The 18,050-nt window shown below is 40.2% G+C and overlaps 3 protein-coding genes and 2 pseudogenes across 5 annotated transcripts; 4 read left to right on the forward strand and 1 right to left on the reverse strand.

Moving 5' to 3' along the window:
* The first annotated feature begins 1,538 nt into the window (after positions 1–1,538).
* LOC126804082 (protein SGT1 homolog) lies at positions 1,539–4,506 on the forward strand. Its single transcript, XM_050531846.1, has 10 exons — positions 1,539–1,761; positions 1,884–1,953; positions 2,307–2,431; positions 2,544–2,676; positions 2,852–2,948; positions 3,066–3,131; positions 3,396–3,531; positions 3,637–3,722; positions 3,804–3,908; positions 4,050–4,506. Exons 1-10 carry the CDS (start codon positions 1,602–1,604, stop codon positions 4,155–4,157), a joined length of 1,086 nt encoding a protein of 361 aa, XP_050387803.1. The 5' UTR covers positions 1,539–1,601; the 3' UTR covers positions 4,158–4,506.
* A 1,366-nt stretch (positions 4,507–5,872) lies between these two features.
* LOC126804084 (uncharacterized) lies at positions 5,873–10,380 on the forward strand. Of its 3 annotated transcripts, none has more exons than XM_050531850.1 (5): positions 5,873–6,127; positions 6,224–6,338; positions 6,567–6,685; positions 7,329–7,392; positions 7,534–7,809. In XM_050531850.1, exons 1-4 carry the CDS (start codon positions 5,904–5,906, stop codon positions 7,378–7,380), a joined length of 510 nt encoding a protein of 169 aa, XP_050387807.1. In that variant the 5' UTR covers positions 5,873–5,903; the 3' UTR covers positions 7,381–7,392; positions 7,534–7,809. The 3 variants fall into 3 exon arrangements, with proteins under 3 accessions (XP_050387807.1, XP_050387806.1, XP_050387805.1); XM_050531849.1 differs by lacking the exon at positions 7,534–7,809 and adding an exon at positions 10,017–10,380 and having other exon boundaries at positions 5,874–6,127; XM_050531848.1 differs by having other exon boundaries at positions 5,874–6,127; positions 7,329–7,809.
* LOC126804081 (UDP-glycosyltransferase 88A1-like) lies at positions 7,968–9,992 on the forward strand (annotated as a pseudogene).
* Positions 10,381–11,646: 1,266 nt separating the features above from the next.
* On the forward strand, positions 11,647–12,994 carry LOC126803850 (anthocyanidin 5,3-O-glucosyltransferase-like; annotated as a pseudogene).
* Positions 12,995–14,700: 1,706 nt separating this feature from the next.
* On the reverse strand, positions 14,701–16,900 carry LOC126802433 (ABC transporter G family member 4). Its single transcript, XM_050530058.1, has one exon. It carries the CDS (start codon positions 16,852–16,854, stop codon positions 14,887–14,889), a length of 1,968 nt encoding a protein of 655 aa, XP_050386015.1. The 5' UTR covers positions 16,855–16,900; the 3' UTR covers positions 14,701–14,886.
* Positions 16,901–18,050: the final 1,150 nt, after the last annotated feature.

The raw sequence follows: 18,050 nt of genomic DNA on the forward strand, positions 1-18,050 counted from the left end.
CAAGTCGCTTAATTTGATTTCCTGAACACGGTACCGTTCAGTCCACGAGTTACAGGATTTACCGCCAATGAGCTCGACGCTACAGATATACAGGGATTTATTGTTAGCGAGGGAGTTGCGGAAGCTTGGACTGGAGATGAGAGAAAGCCAATGCTTGGAGACACATTTGAAGCGGGCTAGGGTTCTAGCTTGCACGCGCAAGAGGATTTGTGTGAGGAGGTCTTCGATGTTGGCTACGGTTTCTGCTGATGATGAGGAAACTTGCTTCTTCATACTGACTGGCTAGGGTTTATGGTTGAGAGTTGAGACCGATCGAGTCGTATTTAATAAGCAAGACGAAGAAGATAGACCGGCTAGGGTTTGAAACTTTTCCCAGTGATGTGGTCAGCCCGCATATGTTTTGGGCTCCGAGTGATGTGTATTGATTATTTGACAGAGAACACAGATCTTCACATGATGTTTAAAACCTTTAGATGTGAAATTTCTCTCTTGATTGTTCATCAAAATTGGATCATATTGCCGTCGAAATTCGTGAGCTGCACCGTGTCTTCAATCCAAGTTCGCAAGTGCGTGTGGGATTGTTAAAGAATGCAGTAGTGAAACCCGTGCTTGATATAAGCTTAGTTTTTGATATAAAGGTTTAATGCAGGCAAATTAGATTCGTGCTCATCATGCGACTCTTAAGTGTCACAAATTGACCAATTAGTGAAATGCTCCACCAGTAGCCCCATATATTGAAAGTCAATGGGAACTGAAGTCAATAATTGTGAAATCGATCGATCACTATGTAATATGTATGGTAGTTTCCTAGGGCATTCCTATACACAATGCGATCGATCCTCTTTCGTTGAAGCTTATTATAGATATCATGAAGTCAATATTAATGTAAATGGATGGAAGCTCCCTGGTATCAGTGGGATGCTGTCTCTATAGATGTGTTCTTAATCATTCTCGGTTGCATTTTCATTCTCATACACGTACCTACCGTTTTTCTGGAATACATAATAGTAAAACATGGAAGTATCAAAGAAAGGATGAGGAACTTGCCTTGCTCCAAAGGTGTGTGAGAATGCAACCCCAATTGTCAAGAACTAACACCATTTGTAACCTCAATTGCCATTTCGGAGTTAAAAAGATATGAGCCACGTAAACTTACACTGAACTGACTGAAGAATGAAATACGTTGATATACTTATTTAGCGGCATAGTAAGTAGGTGAAGAATTAACCAATCTAGGGAGTTGAATATAATCAACAAACATGATAGAGACATTATATATCAAGTAGAAGAAGACTCAGATAATCGAAATTACAAATCATCAGACTAGTAAAATTCCACAATATTGAGTAATAACATAGTCAGTCGCATTTCATTTTATTAATAAATGATTTTTTATTTTATTTTTGGGCTTCTTTGGCGTGCTCAAAGCGGTAATTTAGTGAAAGGCCAGGCCCAAACCAGAAAAATTCGAAGAGTCCTCCCCAGAAGATCGAATATATAATTCACTTCTGTATTGCCACCACCACAAGTCAGTCAATCAGTCTCTCTCTCTTTGTTTACTTTCTGGACCCTTCTTCTTCTTCCCATCTCCCAAGTCTTCCATGGCTTCCGATCTCGAGAAGCAGGCCAAGGAGGCCTTCATCGACGACCACTTCGAGCTCGCCGTTGACCTCTACACCCAAGCCATCTCCCTCGACCCCAACAACTCCGAGCTCTACTCCGACCGCGCTCAGGCCAACATCAAATCCGGCAATCTCACCGGTAACAGACTCCTCCCCCTCCCTCGCGCTTTCTTGCAATTTCCCGACGCTTCTTCGTCGTCGGCTTCTTGTGAGACATTTTCAATTGAATTGTGTGAAGCTGAGTCGTTTTTTTTGGTGCAGAGGCGGTTGCGGACGCGAATAAGGCGATTGAGTTGGACGCGTCTTTGTTTAAGGCCTACATGCGCAAGGGGTGAGTACTCTCTGTGCAACGCAGCGTTTTGATTCCTAGTGTTATAATGCCGATTATGAAGTTTTAGTTTCAAGTTTTCGTAATTGTTTTGTACCTAAGTTCTGATTAGGGATTGCGATTTCGTGTTGCTTGTGGTGACTAATTTTGTTGTAACTGTTAAACTAGAAAAGTATATAAAATGATCAACTCTATCGATTATGTTGCGTCATCGAGCTGTGTTAGATGATACGTATACTCCAGCATTCACATTGGCATGTATCAGCTCCTTGCCGTAGATGTTGTCAGTTTGATTCCGTGCCCGTGGCTCTGATTTGTGATGCTTTTTCTTTCTTTCTTTTTGTTTGCTTTACTAGAATTGCCTGCATGAAGCTCGAGGAATATCAGACCGCAAAGGCGGCGTTGGAGCTTGGGGCTTCTTTGGCACTGGGGGAATCTAGATTTTCTAAACTGATAGAAGAGTGTGACAAACTCATTGCAGGTGAGTGGTTAGTTTGCTACAATCTTTTCGCTTGGTGATGTATGATATGACACTTTGACATGTTGATTACATTCTGGTTGTCTTATTGTGTACTGTTTGTTTGTCTGATCAGAAGAAAATGGAGAGCTGCCTGAGCAACCAATGGAAACAACCACTACAGAGAGTGTTTCATCTGCAAAAGATGTCCAGCCAGCAGAGCCGCCTTCTGATGAGGTGCCAATAGCACCTGCCAAACCAAAATACAGGTTGGTGATCAGGAATCAGTTCATGTTGCATATCTTTTAGTTCTCAAGGACATTCAATAATTGTATTGGCAATTCCTGTTTCCTGCCTGAGATTTTGTTTTATAGGCTGTTCTAGATTTCGCATTATTATGTTAAGAGTGTAGCTAGAGGGATCCATTTATGGTTTTTATTTCAGGCATGAGTTCTACCAGAAGCCTGAAGAGGTGGTTGTGACTATATTTGCAAAGGGCATACCAGCCAAAGATGTTGCTGTTGACTTTGGTGAACAAATAGTATGTTCTTGCCCATTACTTTTTTTGAATATCTCGTGCACGCTCACACACATAGTACACTGGTCTCTTCATACAAGTTTTATTCCTTTATAACTAGCTCATGTTGGCTGTTTGCAGTTAAGTGTCAGCATTGATGTTCCCGGGGAAGATACATATCACTTTCAGCCTCGCCTGTTTGGGAAGGTATTGGATCTTATAAAGTGCTGCGGAAACTTGTTTATTAATGATTTCAAATTATATATAGTGAATTCTTTAAGGTATCACCCTTTCCGGCTCTTTTTTCATATGAGTGGCAACCAGTATCTTTGTGTCTGCTTTAGGTTAAGTAACTGTTATATAATAATGTATTAGGGAAGGCACATTCTTTTCATTCCGAACACTTTTGGATGAGAGATTAATCCTTGACTTTTCTTTTTCCTTCTCTCCTTTTTCTTTTATCGGAAACAGATAATCCCTGGAAAGTGTAGATTTGATGTTTTGTCTACCAAAGTTGAAATTCGCCTGGCCAAAGCTGAAGCTATACATTGGACATCTCTTGAGTTCAGAAATGATAGCCTTGTTCCTGTAAAGGTTAATACTCCAGGTACATTAATATTCCTATAACCAGTGGTTGTGGTTTTTGAGTTCCACCCTTTATCAGTTTCAGTTTTATGTTAAATTGGTGCTGATTAGAAGTAACTACTTACAGTTATTGGAGCCCAAAGGCCAACTTACCCATCCTCCAAACCAAAACGGGTAGATTGGGACAAGCTTGAAGCCCAAGTGAAGAAGGAGGTTTTCTTTTTAACCTAGCTTGTTCTCATTATTCTCTTAACCTAATTCACTGGGGTAAATATTCTGTGTGCATTTTTCCAGGAGAAAGATGAGAAGCTTGATGGCGATGCAGCTTTGAACAAATTTTTCCAAGACATATACAAGGATGCCGATGAGGACACGAGAAGGGCCATGAGAAAATCTTTTGTAAGACGCGTTTTCCTAGTGTTTGATACCACACTATACATCTATATCTTTTTTTTTAAATCTAGCAATGGTTTGAGCGTTGCCTTGAAAATCTGAAAACAACAGAGATGCATCCTAATATATGTCTTCAAACTGTTGCAGGTGGAGTCAAATGGAACTGTGCTTTCGACAAACTGGAAAGAAGTGGGCACCAAGAAGGTCGAGGGAAGTGCCCCTGATGGTATGGAGATGAAGAAATGGGAGTACTAAACTCTTGCTCAAGTTGGACAGTTTGTAACCTACTCGGAGTGCCTTTTGTTTCGGTGGACGCGGTTTAGTTTTTCCTTTTTCAGTTCGTCTATTCTTTCGCCAATGGTCAACTAGGTTGGTGTTTGCTTTTGTGTTTTGTCATGTACTTAGTACTCTCAAAATCGGTGCGATCTTGAATTTCTTGGGCATCTACTTCTATGTTTTGCTTATTTGTACTCTGGAACTTTTAAATTTTCCAGAAGCTCTATGTTTTGCTTTTTTTGTACGCAGCACTCGTACTGCTGTGTGAATCCTCTGTCGGATTTTACTATGTAACATTATTACATGGAAGGTTTTATACTGTATTGAAGCATCCGGGCTGTCGCTGAATCTTACTGGTATGGCTGCATTTCCGAACTCTGAAAGTTCCTCTGAGTTATATTTAGCCAGAATTCTACCGGTATGGGTGCATTTCCGGTGTCCCAACTCTGAAAGTTCCTCCGAGTTCTATTTAGCCAGGATTCAACATGCAAGTGATGTAACAGAACTCACCAAATGAAAACGTAACTGGGGCATGAGCCCAAAACTTAGCTCTATAAATAGTTCCTCAATCAATTTTCTGGGAGACAAACTGCAATTCTTCGGGTGGAACAGAGTTGAGTGAATAGCTGCCGGGGACGGCGGACCCGGAGGACAACAGAAACAGGGCCAACTGAGCAAGGGCACCGCCATGATGGACCCCAGTCACCCACCGTGTATGAAATCGCCGTATTTTCTGCTGTCAATTTTTTCGTCCCCGACGCTTTGGCAATTTGTTGTGTTCTTGAAATATGAAAATCCTGATCTTCTTGGTCTGAGTGTGGAGAATTGGAATATAGATGCGCCTCTTCAATTTCAGCTTCACGCAAACCCCTTGGTTAAAGGTTAGCTTCCTTTGTCATTGATCGTCTATCTAATACGTATGCTAAATTACTGGGTAAAAACCAGTAACCTAAGCATTTGATATCCATATTTGCATTATATGATCAGTTTTTTTTCAGTGTTTAAACAAAGAAATGAATTGTCATTCTAGAATCATGGACACGTGGTACTCATGTGCAAAAACACTTTGTTGTTAGGTATCATGTTCTTCCTAACAATGCCATGTTAGGTTTGCAGGACTGCAGGAGCTTCAGAAATCAGAAATGCAATGCATCAATTTTGTTTTTGCAATTTTATAGTGTTAAGGTTTCCTAAATATGTTCACTAACGTGGTCCAAAACAAAGGAAGACCACACTTCCTCTCGGCTGTGAATCCAACCACGTCAAACACTCAGGCACATCAACACAACCTCCACCTCTCTGAGGAGACCAACGGCCCTATGGAGTATATGGGTGGCATGTGAAGCAACTGATGCATTGAGTAGAGGGACATCTAAAGCTGCATTAGCTAAACTGGTTGAATCATGGAACCAAGGCAGGGTGTTCAACCAAGTTTATAACTTAGAAAATGTACTTCATTTCCGTAATATTTATGAAACTGAATAAGATTCTGTGATATTTAAGAAACTGAATACCATTGGGTTTATCACTGCGATCTCAAAAAATCTTGTATGCGCAGCGTGTATGATTTAGCTATCGAAAATACTTCACTAATGGACTTTGTATTTATTTTAAAAAGCCCAAATTGGCTGGAGGCCCACGAAGCCCACCCGCGCTTTGGTACTAAAGAGCAAGTGGACTTGGTTCAGTTATAAACCCCGTTCAGATTTGGAAACAGAGAAAGAGATGCAATTCTTCGGCGGAACGGAGATAAGCCCGTCGCTGCCGGCGGCGACGGCGTCGGGAAACAACGGCCACATGATGTACGTGTTCAACCGTAACGGCGTCTGCTTACTCTACCGGGAATGGAACCGTCCTCTTCACACTCTCAACGCTCAACAAGATCACAAGCTCATGTTCGGCTTGCTCTTCTCCCTCAAATCCCTAACCGCCAAGATGGACCCCACCGCGTACGCCATTTCCGATCACCTCCTCTTTCACTTTCAATTTCAAAACCCTAATAATTTTGATCGTTGAAGATTTCTGTGTTTTTTTTTTTGGTGAAGTGTGGAGAAAGGGAATCTAGGAGTGCCTCAATTGACCGGTCAAGGCTGCTCGTTTCATAGCTTTCAGACCAATACTTACAAGCTTAGCTTCATGGAGAGCCCCTCTGGTATTAAGGTTTGGTTCGTTTCGATTCAATTCAATTCTCCATTGGCTTTTAGATCCAGCTTAGATTGATAGGTTTTCGTTTTCGGAGTAGTTTCGTTGCAATTTTTGAGTAATTTGGTGTTTCTTGGTTAGCTACTAGTGTGTGTGCGCGCTTGATCTTGCAAATGTGGATTGCATTAGTTGTGTTTTTGAGTGTTTAATCACTTTAATGTTACGGTTATGACTTGGATTGTGCAGATTATATTGATTACTCACCCTAGGACTGGCGATTTACGGGAGTCTTTGAAGTACATTTACAACTTGTATGTTGAGTACGTTGTGAAGAACCCGCTCTATACTCCTGGAACACCTATCGGGTTAGTGATTACGCTTGTGCCAATGTGATCTAGATTTGTTATGCTTCCGACGCTGTTATGCATGATATTTTGTTTTTGTTATTGAAATGATCGTTCTATTTGATCTGTTAAGAAAGGAAATTAATGAGATGGTTTGTAAACTGTAAAGCAACGTGTTGGGTACATTATAAGATGACTTTTTTTTGGACGCAGGCCATATATTTCGTTCTGCACTTCTGCATATGATAGCTCATGCTATACTTCTCTTTCTTTATAACTGATTTAGTTGTCTTCTATGCCTAAGGGAAAAGGGGATCATGCAGTATTCAAATTGAATGTCTAGAAAAGTCGAACCCCAACTCCAACTGGAGTCTTTATGGAAGTTAATAGTGTAATTACATCTGTTCATAAATCATATTAATGTTTGTGGAAATGTGACTTTACAGGTCTATTTACATAGTTATCTGGTTGCTTAAGGCACCTCAATTCTTTGATATGATACCACTTGAACACTAGTTTATTTCTTCAAGAATTATTAACACTTCTGCCAACCCTTCGGCTTGGTTATGAACTCTCAATCTTCTAAGTCACTGGTTTGGCTATATTATTTGTACGATTCACACAAGTGTAAACCTTTAAAATGCCAAGTGATATTTCCTTGTAGGTGTGAGCAATTTAATACAGCTCTTGACCAATATGTAAGGAGCATTTCCTAGAAGCTTGAGGAGGTAAATTTGATCACCAATGTATGAGTATATAGTTGCATGCAGTTTGCGATTTTTTTTTAATTTTAAATGAGGACGGGAAAGAACATGTCAAAGTATAATCTGTATGTAACTGCTTCTTGTTGGAGGATGAATTCTGTTCAGCTTCATTTTGGCAACATCAGCCTCACTCCAGCATGATGCAGATGCACATGTTCCAGATCCAATTTATTTTAATTACCTACGTGCTGTGGTTTCCTAGCATTATTTTTCATATTTTACAATGATAAACTCTCTAAACTTGTCACCCTTAGGTGCTTAATGGCATCATGTAATATCATAGTTTATGATTAATTGAATTCTCTAGAGAATAATTTTGATTTTTTTTATCAAAATAATTTTGAATTTGAGAACACTTACAAACGAATGAATACTATTACTATTTTTTCATTTTCTTGACTGTATATATGTGCTCTTTATAGACAACACTACAATTTTCGTCTGGGGAAACATAATCTTCTTTTCAATGTCTTTATGTAAACATACAGATATTATGGTTCCTTGATTTCTAGTCTTTAACACATTACAGATTTCTGTTTCATCTGTCCACTTTAAGTTGTAGACTACTTGTTGTAACCTAATTACCGCTGTTTTGACTAAGAGCCCTCACTTAATTTTTTTGGCAATAAATCAGTGGACCCTTGACTTGATCTGATTGAGATAGGTTCCATCAGAATGAAAAGCAGAAGCAGGATAATACCTTGGTTCTATAAGGAAAACACTTAGAGGAAGGTATTTTCCTTTATTTTTTATCACAGCAGAGACGGAGCAGAGTCATGGAGGCAATTGTTTTATACCCATCACCACCTTTTGGCCACTTGGTTTCCATGGTAGAGTTGGGCAAAATCATACTCACTTGCCATCGTTCATGTAGTATCCATGTACTTATCACCACCCCTCCTTACAGAGCTGATGACACCGCCCCTTAAATTGCCTTTGTCTCTGCCACTACTCCCTCCATCATCTCTCTACTATCTCTCTTCCTCCCTCCTCGACTTCCTCCCCCAACCATTAAACCTTAACCTTTGAAGTCCTTCGGCTCAACAACCCCTATGTTCACAAAGCCCTCCTTTCCATCTCCAACAATTTTACTGTTCAAGCTTTTATCATGGACTTCTTCTGTGCTCTGGGGCTTTCTGTTGCTACTGATCTGAACATCCCAGCTTACTTTTTCTTCACGTCTGGTGCCGGATGTCTAGCTTCTTTCCTCGCCCTACCTGCTATTCACAAAAATACAGACAAGAGACTCAAAGACCTGAACTCCCTTCTCTGTATTCCTGGAGTACCACCAATACATTCCTCTGATGTGCCAAAACCTGTCATGGAACGTAATGATAAGGCTTATGAGTGTTTCCTAGAAAACTCAACCCAATTACCAAAATTAGCTGGGATTATGTTTGAATCACTCGAATCTAGAGTTATAAGAGCACTATCAGATGGACTGCTTGCCTGAAGACCACACCACCTATATACTGTATAGGACCGTTAATCTTTTCCCAGAATCAAAGAGGTGGTGGTAGTGATGATGCCCCTCATTGTTTGACATGGCTGCACTCACAACCAAGTGGAAGTGTGGTGTTTCTCTGTTTTGGAAGCTTAGGTGTATTTACAAAGGAGCAGTTAGGGGAAATATCGATGGGGTTAGAGAGGAGTGGCCAAAGGTTCTTGTGGGTGGTGCGTAACCCACCCTCTCATAATGAAAGTGTGGCTATTGCCGTCCAACCTGACCCAGATTTGGAGTTATTGCTTCCGGATGGTTTCTTGAGTAGAACCAAGGATAGGGGTCTTGTAGTGAAGTCATGGGCACCACAAGTGGCAGTGTTGAATCATGATTCAGTAGGTGGCTGTGAGTCACTGTGGGTGGAACTCGGTGTTGGAGGCGGTATGAGCTGGGGTGCCAATGGTGTCCTGGCCACTCTGTGCAGAGCAGAGATTTAATAGGGTTATTTTGGTGGAGGAAATAAGGATTGCTTTGCCAGTGAACGAGTCGCTGGACGGATTTGCATATGCAACAGAGGTGGAAAAGTGAGTTAGAGAGTTAATGGAGTCTGAGGAAGGTGAGTTAATCAGAAAGAGGACAAAGGCTCTTAAGACTGAAGCTGCTGCTCTGAGTGAAGGGGGAACATCTTGGGTTGCATTAACTGAACTTATCAAATCATGGAACCAAGGCTGAGTAGATTCTATCCAACCAGGTCTTTACAGTTACAATGTTATGGACTTGATAAAATTAATCTTTGAATACTTGCTGAAACTTTAGAAGTTTGATGCTAGTTTAGTGGCCCAAATGGGTGGCAACCATAGTGTTTCAGGTCTACAGGGACTGCAAGTTTTTTTTTTGGGGTCTCTTTAATTGGTTTTCTGGTGATTTAGGCACTTCAATTACTTGGTGATGCCCAACTCTGATTTCATATTACTAGAATTAACTATTTTCTTCTGCAACACACAATTAGGACATTTCCTTTTTTTTTTCTTTTCTTCATGTTCTCTTGATATTAATTTTATGTAATTCCTGTACAGGATTGAGTTTGTCTGTCTGTCTCTTATATCCTTCATCAGGTTTCATTGATGTCAACTTATACTGTTTGCAGGTGGAAGCTATTCTGCCTATTCAGTACGACCATTATGTTAGTAGCATTCAGTAGGAACTCATGGTATGTGCAATCGCTTCATCTATGGCATGGAAATGAACTGTTTGGGCTATTTTTGCATCATTCACCTTACCTGGCCTGTAGCAGATGGCCATTTTGGTTAAGATGGAGGTAGTGAGATTAATTACGCAGTCTGCAACTTCAATTCAACTGTTCTACATATAGGAATCTCGACTTCTTTTCACTTTTGTGTACTTTCTGCATTGTATGACCATATATTTTGCTATTTGTTTATGATATATAGGTGTAAGCTAGAATCATGTTTTGTTTGTATCACTGTAATCAACTATCAGTTCTCTTTACATGACCTTATTCTAACCCTCTTCCAAACATATTCAACTCAGAGAAATATTACCCTTGACCCTAACGGTACAAGTTTGCTTTAGTTTCTTAGCTTAGCACAACGGTTCTGCCGGTCACTATCACATTTTGAAATTATGTCTGGTACCATCATCACACCATCTACTAACTTCTAGATTGTGGTGCGACTTAGATACTGTGCAGCTCTGTCAATACCTCAGCGGCCCAGATCATTCTACCCTAGTGATGATGCCCTTATGACCCGATTTGTATTCTCCGGCAGTTTCACGGCAAGTAACCTCGGTCATCTTTGAATGGTGGTTAAGGGATGGGTACCCGAGTCCCTGGGTATTCAACCTGTTCAACCTGCCTTCTTAGTATTCATCCTTGATGGATATAGATTCCTATCTTATAAATGATGAAAAGAAACAGAAAACGACTTTACAACCCTCTTAAGCTTTCAATATAAAAATGCTCCGATCTTCCATCGGTCAATGACTTCAACGTACGAACTCATTGAGTGAGGACTGACGCTGAGTTATGTCTGAAGCCTTGAATTGTATAGAATTGAAGAAAATATCTTTAGCTCCTAGTGCTAATGTTACTTTTTCTTGCACGGGTCACAAATTCTTTTTGGTTAGGTACAACTGAAATATTTCCTTCCTTTTAGAGGAAATTTTGCAACAATTCTATGATACTCCTAGAAAATGACGATTCAGAGTTGTTTGTTGTAGAAACACTCCGGATTTGAAGTTGTTTGTAGTGAGGGCCATCCAATGACCTAATCTAATGACTTGGACTTTACATGTTTGATATTCGTATAACTCATTAATTGTGTATCAGAGTATATATATACACTTACGTACATACTTTCGATCAAAGTTTTCTTGTTGGTGTGATTGTCTGAACCCTACCAACATTGGGCTGCAATTCCCATCTTGATTTTCTACGTACTCGTCGGAATGTGTTTGATTGACGATTAAGATTCACCAACCTCTATATATATTAGCAATTTAACAAGTTGAATGGAAGTTTAGTTGGCAGCGAAGAATTTTGCGGATAAGTGTTCTTATCGAGCTCATAATAAGTTGAATGGAGAGTGAATGGAAATTTGGTAGCTATTTAACGGTGACTAGCCGAACACAGTGTGCACGTCTAAAATGCGCCCTTTGGTTGAGTAGTAACGTAGGTCCTATATATTTCAATGGTGATGAACAAGAAATATCCATCGATCATAGTTTCAGTTTTACAACAATTGATTGTTGTGAAAATGGGTGGTGACGTTATTGTTTTGTATCCATATCCAGGACTAGGCCACCCGATTTCCATGGTAGAGCTTGGCAATATCTTAGTCACTCATTACCCTTCTTTCTCCATCACAATCCTCGCCTCAACTGCACCAACCACCATTGCCGCCACTGCCAAACTGGTGGCCAGCTCCAACGATAAATTAACTAACTACATCAAAGCTGTCTCTACCGCCAACCCTGCCATCAACTTCCACCATCTCCCAATCATTTCTCTCCCGGACAACGTCGACAAGCTCAACCTCCCTTACGAATGTGCACGCCTTCAAATCTCCAACATCCTCCAAGTCTTTAAAACCCTAAAGTCAAGTCCCAAAGCCCTTATTCTCGACATGTTTTGCGACGCATTGTTCGACTTCGCGAATGTACTCAACATCCCTACATTCTACTTCTACGCCTCCGCCAGAAGGAGTCTTTGTGTCTTACTAAACATCCCCACCTTCCATCGGACAACCAATAGTCTGACTGATTTGGGCTACACCCCGATTTCCATTTCGGGCATGCCACCAATTCGAGTTTCGGCAATGCCCAAGCTCTTGTTTGACCGCTCTACTAGTTTCTACAAGAGCTTTCTTTCGGGCTTGTCTGCTGTGCAGCAAGGTATGATATACACACAAGTGTGTGTGGTGAAAGAGGCTTATCATATAATGCACGTGTGGGTGTATGTGTTTGTATGTGGAGAAAAATGCTGCTGCATATGCGTAGAACAGAATTTTCCCTTTCTTTCTACTTCAACTCACATGGCAAAGTCGAATGGAGTCATTCTCAACACGTTCGATTTGCTTTAAGATCGAGCTCTCAAAGCGTTGAGGGCAGGACTGTGCTTGCCTAACCAACCCACATCTCCCGTCTTCACTGTCTGACCGTTGATCTCTGGAAGGAGCGGAGATAATGATGAGCATGAGAGCTTGAAGTGGCTAAACAACCAGCCCAAAGACAGCGTTGTGTTTCTATGTTTCGGAAGCATGGGAGTATTCTCTATTGAACAGTTGGAGGCCATGGCGTTAGGGTTAGAGAAAAGTGGCTAGAGGTTTTAATTTGTGGGTGTTCGTAATCCACCTATAGAAGAGTTAACAGTAGAGGATCCAAGTTCGGGGGACATACTGCCACATGGTTTTGTGGAAAGAACAAAGGAAAGGGGACTGGTGGTGAGGAAGTAGGCGCCTCAGGTGGAGGTACTGAAATAAGAGTGGGGATGAAATAAGAGGGAGGGTTTTGGAGTTCAGAAATGGTGGCGTGAAGGCCAAGGAAGAAGGTGGGTCTTCTATTGCTTCCTTGGACGAGTTGGCCGAGTTGTTTAAACAAAATTAAGATGGTTATATATAGTGGATGTGAGCAACTTATCGATGATCGAGCGTGAATATCAACTAGATAGAACTTCCATGAAAATATATAATAAGAAGTACCTACCTACAAGAACTTTGATCATTAATTATTAAGGTTCCTTAATATCCTCGATCTGTTAGAGATACAGTATAATTAAGTATATTAGGGTTTTCTATGATTTTTTTTTCATTTGGCTAAAACAAATAAGAGTTTAGGCAGAGCCCTTCCCCTTTAATTTACTAAAACGTGAAACCATCGACGTCTTTGTAATGGCTGGTGGCATGAATAAATGTCTCAAGTTTTTAATATCTCTGGTGTACAGATTATTGTTTGCACTTAGATGCCAATAGTTTAAAATCCCGGAAAATGGTCATAAGAAAAAGGATCCAGGAAATAGCTGCAGATTATGTGAGCTCGATCGATCTATAGATTGAACTCGGTTTAGAACAGAAATAGCTAGCTACTTCATCTTGGTTTTTGTAAATCCTTTCATCAACTCAAAGCTTCTCATTTTACGCAGGATTAGTATAAATAGCATATGTATTGTCAGAAAATTAGAAGTTGCGACTTTAACAACAAAAGAATAAATGGTGTGCTATAACCCGCAGTTTTAATCAAACGTAGGCATTGGAAACATTCAGGAAAAAAAAGTAATTAACAACAGCAAAGTTCCGGAACTTTTAATAGGATTACAACATCTTTTCGAGTTAACTTTCACTCCGGCAAAATAAAAATGGGCGACAAACACAGTCGATCTGCTATTAGCTACGTGCTCTAATATAGTGATATATGCTTTGTCCTTCGGTAATTAATAATGTTTGGCTCTATGCAATCGACGACCCTTGGCTTGATATTCCCTCCCTAGATAAATTAACAGTCATATATCACTGTAGACTGTAGGTATGGAGCAAATTGTATTTGTTGACATGTAGAACTTTGGGAGTTGAGTTGAGACTTGAGAGACAGGAGGAGAGGATTAGTCACGGGTACTCAAGAAACAGGTCAGAACCCGTGAAGAATGGTGCTGAATCAGATTCAAGTGGAATCTGCAACAAAACAAACTCTTGCTGTGTCCTGCATTTTAACTTGTTCTAACTTCAATCACCACTCGACAACCCTTTAGAACAGTTCGTGAATACTTACAATAATATAGTATAAAGGCTCCATCATGCATCATATATCACTACGAACATAGCTTGGAGTTTTCTCTATCTCTCTCTCTCGCATCATTTTTCTATAGCGACCCGTGACAGAAACAAAGAAGTCGGGGCCATAAGCTTTCTGGAGTAGTTCTATCCACACCTCTATGGTTATGTATATATCGCACTCAATGATCGAGTACGGCAGTGCATGCTCCCTTGATCGATCAGATGAGCTTTTTGCATGTGATGTGATGAATTTAGGCCTCAAGTATATCACATTGTGCTGTCGACATTGATAGGTTCAATTCTGTATATGCAAACTTTATCTAAGTTATGGTTAGAAGATCAATTTCTGGCTTTGAAAGAAGACATGCGTAATGAACGTAATCATTCTAATTTGGGAAACAAAATTAAAGAGATGAATTCCATCTTTTGAGTAGATAAAGAGTGGACGTATCGGACGTATAATATTTCCCATATAATATCTAGTCGTATTCCAAGAGCCATATATGATATATGTGTGTTCTAACAAAACTCAAACTTTTCGGATGCAACATCTGTGTTTCATGTAGTACTTCTTAACATCAAAGAAACATTAAGCCAAGGAGAGCTAGCTGCAAGACCTATTTTGGCCATATACAGTTCCATAAGAAAGAATTGAAATCAAGTTTATAAAAGAAAATAAAAATATTGCATATGCAAAACTTACTAGATATAACTTATTACAATTCAGCGCTACTTCTTTGATCTTGAAACCCTTCTGATCAAAACCATCAAACACAGCACACGGTAGGCAACGAAGAATCCAATCAAGATATAAATGTTGGTCCACCTTTGCCCTTCATGGAGCCCTCTCTTCTGCAGCACATCACCTCCAGTCACCATGCATGTACCACTCCCTGTACTATTCTTACTCCGATCATCGGAGTACCATATCATACACGTCGACACAAGGCAACCATACTCATTGATCAAAAGGGCGTCAAGAGCATACTTGTACATAGAAAAGAAGTGCATGAACAACCAATACTTGGGCATGTTATCCTTGGAAATAAAGTAGCCAGAAAATAGAAAGAAACCGCCGAGACTAATTGTCACAAGCGAAGTCCCGGCGATGTAGTTTGGGGCAAGTGAACTCAAGAAGAGGACGAAAGAGTTGGCCATTAACACAATGATCCATATCACTAAGACGAAGTAAGCAAAAGCTTGCCAACTAGCACAAAGACCTACCAAGAAGTAGACACAGACCGAGTATATGACCGCAATCGCAAGCAAGTAGGGTAAGAAAACTAGGGTATTGGCGATCAGATACGACGAGAGCCTGTAAATACCACCAGAAGTTTCTCTAAGAAGAATAGGTCTTTCGTTGATGAAGATCGGAAGTGTTTCAGTTGTGGAGGACAGAAGGAAAGTGAGAGTGAAAGCAAAAAGACCAAACCTCTTCTCGATTCCTTGCTTGTCCAACCCGATGTTTATGTAAATGGTGCCCAAAACCAAACCCACTAGTAAAGCCTCCAGGGTGTTCGTTAAGAGTAGCTGCCTGGTTCTGTATATGATTTTCCAAAAGCGATTGTAAAGAGTCAAAATCTCGTGGATTCTAGAGCTTTTGTAACGGACAACATGTCTAGCTCCATCACCATCATCAGAATTTGGAGAAGAGATTAATGGAGGTGAATTGGTGGACAGGATAGGTTTAGGGACTGCGAGGCGGTTTAGTATTTCCATGGTGTATTCCAAGGCGTTGAGCTGTGGAGGGACAGTGAAGCCATTTGACAGGAGAAACTCTTCCAGAGAAGAAAGCGTTCCGTGGTGGACAACTTCACCTTTTGAAAGCAGGAGGATTCTATCAATGTTGGAGAGTATTTTGAAGCTGGGTTGGTGGATTGATAGAACCACCGTGCGCTGACGGGTGGTGCAGATGGACTTGAGGGTCTGCATTACGTTGAAAGCAGAGGTACTGTCGAGGCCGGAGGTGGGTTCATCGAGAATTAATACCGCCGGGTCATGTAGAAGGCTCAGACCAATGGAGACGCGGCGACGTTCACCACCGGATAGGCCGTGGCCGAGGCGCGTGTTGGTCAAGTGCGTGAGCCGGAGCTCAGAGAGAACTGAGGAGACGATGGTGTCAATGTTGGACTTGTTAGGGTTGGGGATAAGGAGGCAGGCGGCAAAGGCGAAGGTCTCGTAAACTGTGAGAAGGGGAAGGCATGCATCATGTTGAGGGACGTAGGCGGAGAGTTTTCGAAAAGATGAAGGATTGACCGGGGAGGAGTTGAGGAGGAGGGCACCGCTTGTGGGGGAGGTTCGGGCAGCTAGAATATCGAGGAGGGTGGACTTTCCGGCGCCGCTAGGGCCAACAACGGCGAGGATTTGGGAAGGGTAGGCAGTGAGGGTGATGTCGCGGAGGATGTAAGTGGGGGAAGAAGAGAAGGTGCATGGCTTGAAGAGGAAGTTAAGTGGAGCAAAGGTGGTAGTTGCGGTGGTGGATTTGGTGTAAGAGATTGAAGATGCTGTTAGTTCATGGGTTTTGGATGCAGGTAGGGCTGGTGTGTCTTCCATGGATGAGTTGAGGCTGTTTAGGAGGTGGGGTTGGATGAAGGGTGGAGCTTTGGACTTGAAGGAGTGAAAAGAGCTGAGAGATATGCATGTAGTAGTAGTTGAAGTGTTGGAACGGACATGTGGTGATGATTGTGGTTTCTCCATTAGTACTGCACAAGTACTTGGAATTTGAGAATGTGAGAATAATGTTTTTTTCTTGGAATATTGATGCATAAAATCAGTGCTAATGAACGGTGCACAACAAGGTGATTAGCTTTATGCAAGAAGAATCAGCTCATTTAAAGGATTGTGAACAAAATTAAAAAATGGCCTAGCTGTTTGACTTTTACGTTCTAAGATGATCCTTAATTAACTTGTAATTAAGTTTCTTAATTGGTTAACATTATTCTTCGAGGGGGCCTTTCAAACGAGCTAGAGATCATTAAGTTTCGGACTTTCAAATTAATAGTTCATGAGACCCGGCCACTATCCGATCACATTTTAAAATTCAGGTGTGTATATATAACTATATCATATATGTAATATATAAGATAAATATATAGTCATTAAGTTCATAATTTGTAATTATATTTAGCCTTCATAATTTTCGATTTAGATCGAAAAATTGAAAATAAAAAAGATGTATGTACTCATATATATATATATATATATATATATATAGATGAAACCAAGAAGTCTTCAACACCTAAAACTTCATCTTAATTAGTGCCTCACTAGGAAAATTTCATTCGATGTCTATAATTTTGATCTCTCTATTTAACAGTATTTGCAAAGTACTCTTGCAAAAATATAAACACATTATTATAAATGAAACTAAAAAAAATTTACCATACAAATAATATCTATATCAAGGCTTTTCCAGTAAAGAGATCTTTATTTATTTTTATAGTACGAATTTTTATTTTTGACCAACTTTTTAATTGAATTTTCACATCTCCACGTTCAATATCTAGGTAATAACGTATAGATTATCTCTGTAATTTTTCAGTCAATTTGATGATCGTTAAGGTATCGAACTATCAAAAACAATATATGGACGAATTGAATTATGCGAAACCTGAACGTTTATATTTTGAGTAGAAAATCAAAGTTATGAATACCTTAACGGATATCAAAATGACTGAAATTTTCTGTAGATGATTTTTCCGTTATTACCTAGATATTAGACGATAGAAATGTGAAAATTCGATCGAAAATTTAGTCAAAACAGAAAATCCGTACTATAAGAATAAATAAGAACTTCCTTACGGGAAAATCCATAATTGTAACTACCCCAAAATTTCGAGCTTAAAAACTCAAAATTCTAAAGTCGTTAAACACAAAATCATCTCAATAAAATC

The sequence above is a fragment of the Argentina anserina genome, chromosome 7, assembly GCF_933775445.1.
Source record: "Argentina anserina chromosome 7, drPotAnse1.1, whole genome shotgun sequence".
Lineage (NCBI taxonomy): Eukaryota > Viridiplantae > Streptophyta > Magnoliopsida > Rosales > Rosaceae > Argentina > Argentina anserina.

Coding starts and splice junctions, on each gene's coding strand:
- LOC126804082 (XM_050531846.1), top strand. CDS start 1,602: ATGGCTTCCGATCTCGAGAAGCAGGCCAAGGAGGCCTTCATCGACGAC. Junction 2,432..2,543: donor GTGTGACAAACTCATTGCAG/GTGAGTGGTTAG, acceptor TTGTCTGATCAG/AAGAAAATGGAGAGCTGCCT. Junction 3,723..3,803: donor AAGCCCAAGTGAAGAAGGAG/GTTTTCTTTTTA, acceptor GCATTTTTCCAG/GAGAAAGATGAGAAGCTTGA.
- LOC126804084 (XM_050531850.1), top strand. CDS start 5,904: ATGCAATTCTTCGGCGGAACGGAGATAAGCCCGTCGCTGCCGGCGGCG. Junction 6,128..6,223: donor GCCAAGATGGACCCCACCGC/GTACGCCATTTC, acceptor TTTTTGGTGAAG/TGTGGAGAAAGGGAATCTAG. Junction 6,686..7,328: donor ACTCCTGGAACACCTATCGG/GTTAGTGATTAC, acceptor ATTTCCTTGTAG/GTGTGAGCAATTTAATACAG.
- LOC126802433 (XM_050530058.1), bottom strand. CDS start 16,854: ATGGAGAAACCACAATCATCACCACATGTCCGTTCCAACACTTCAACT.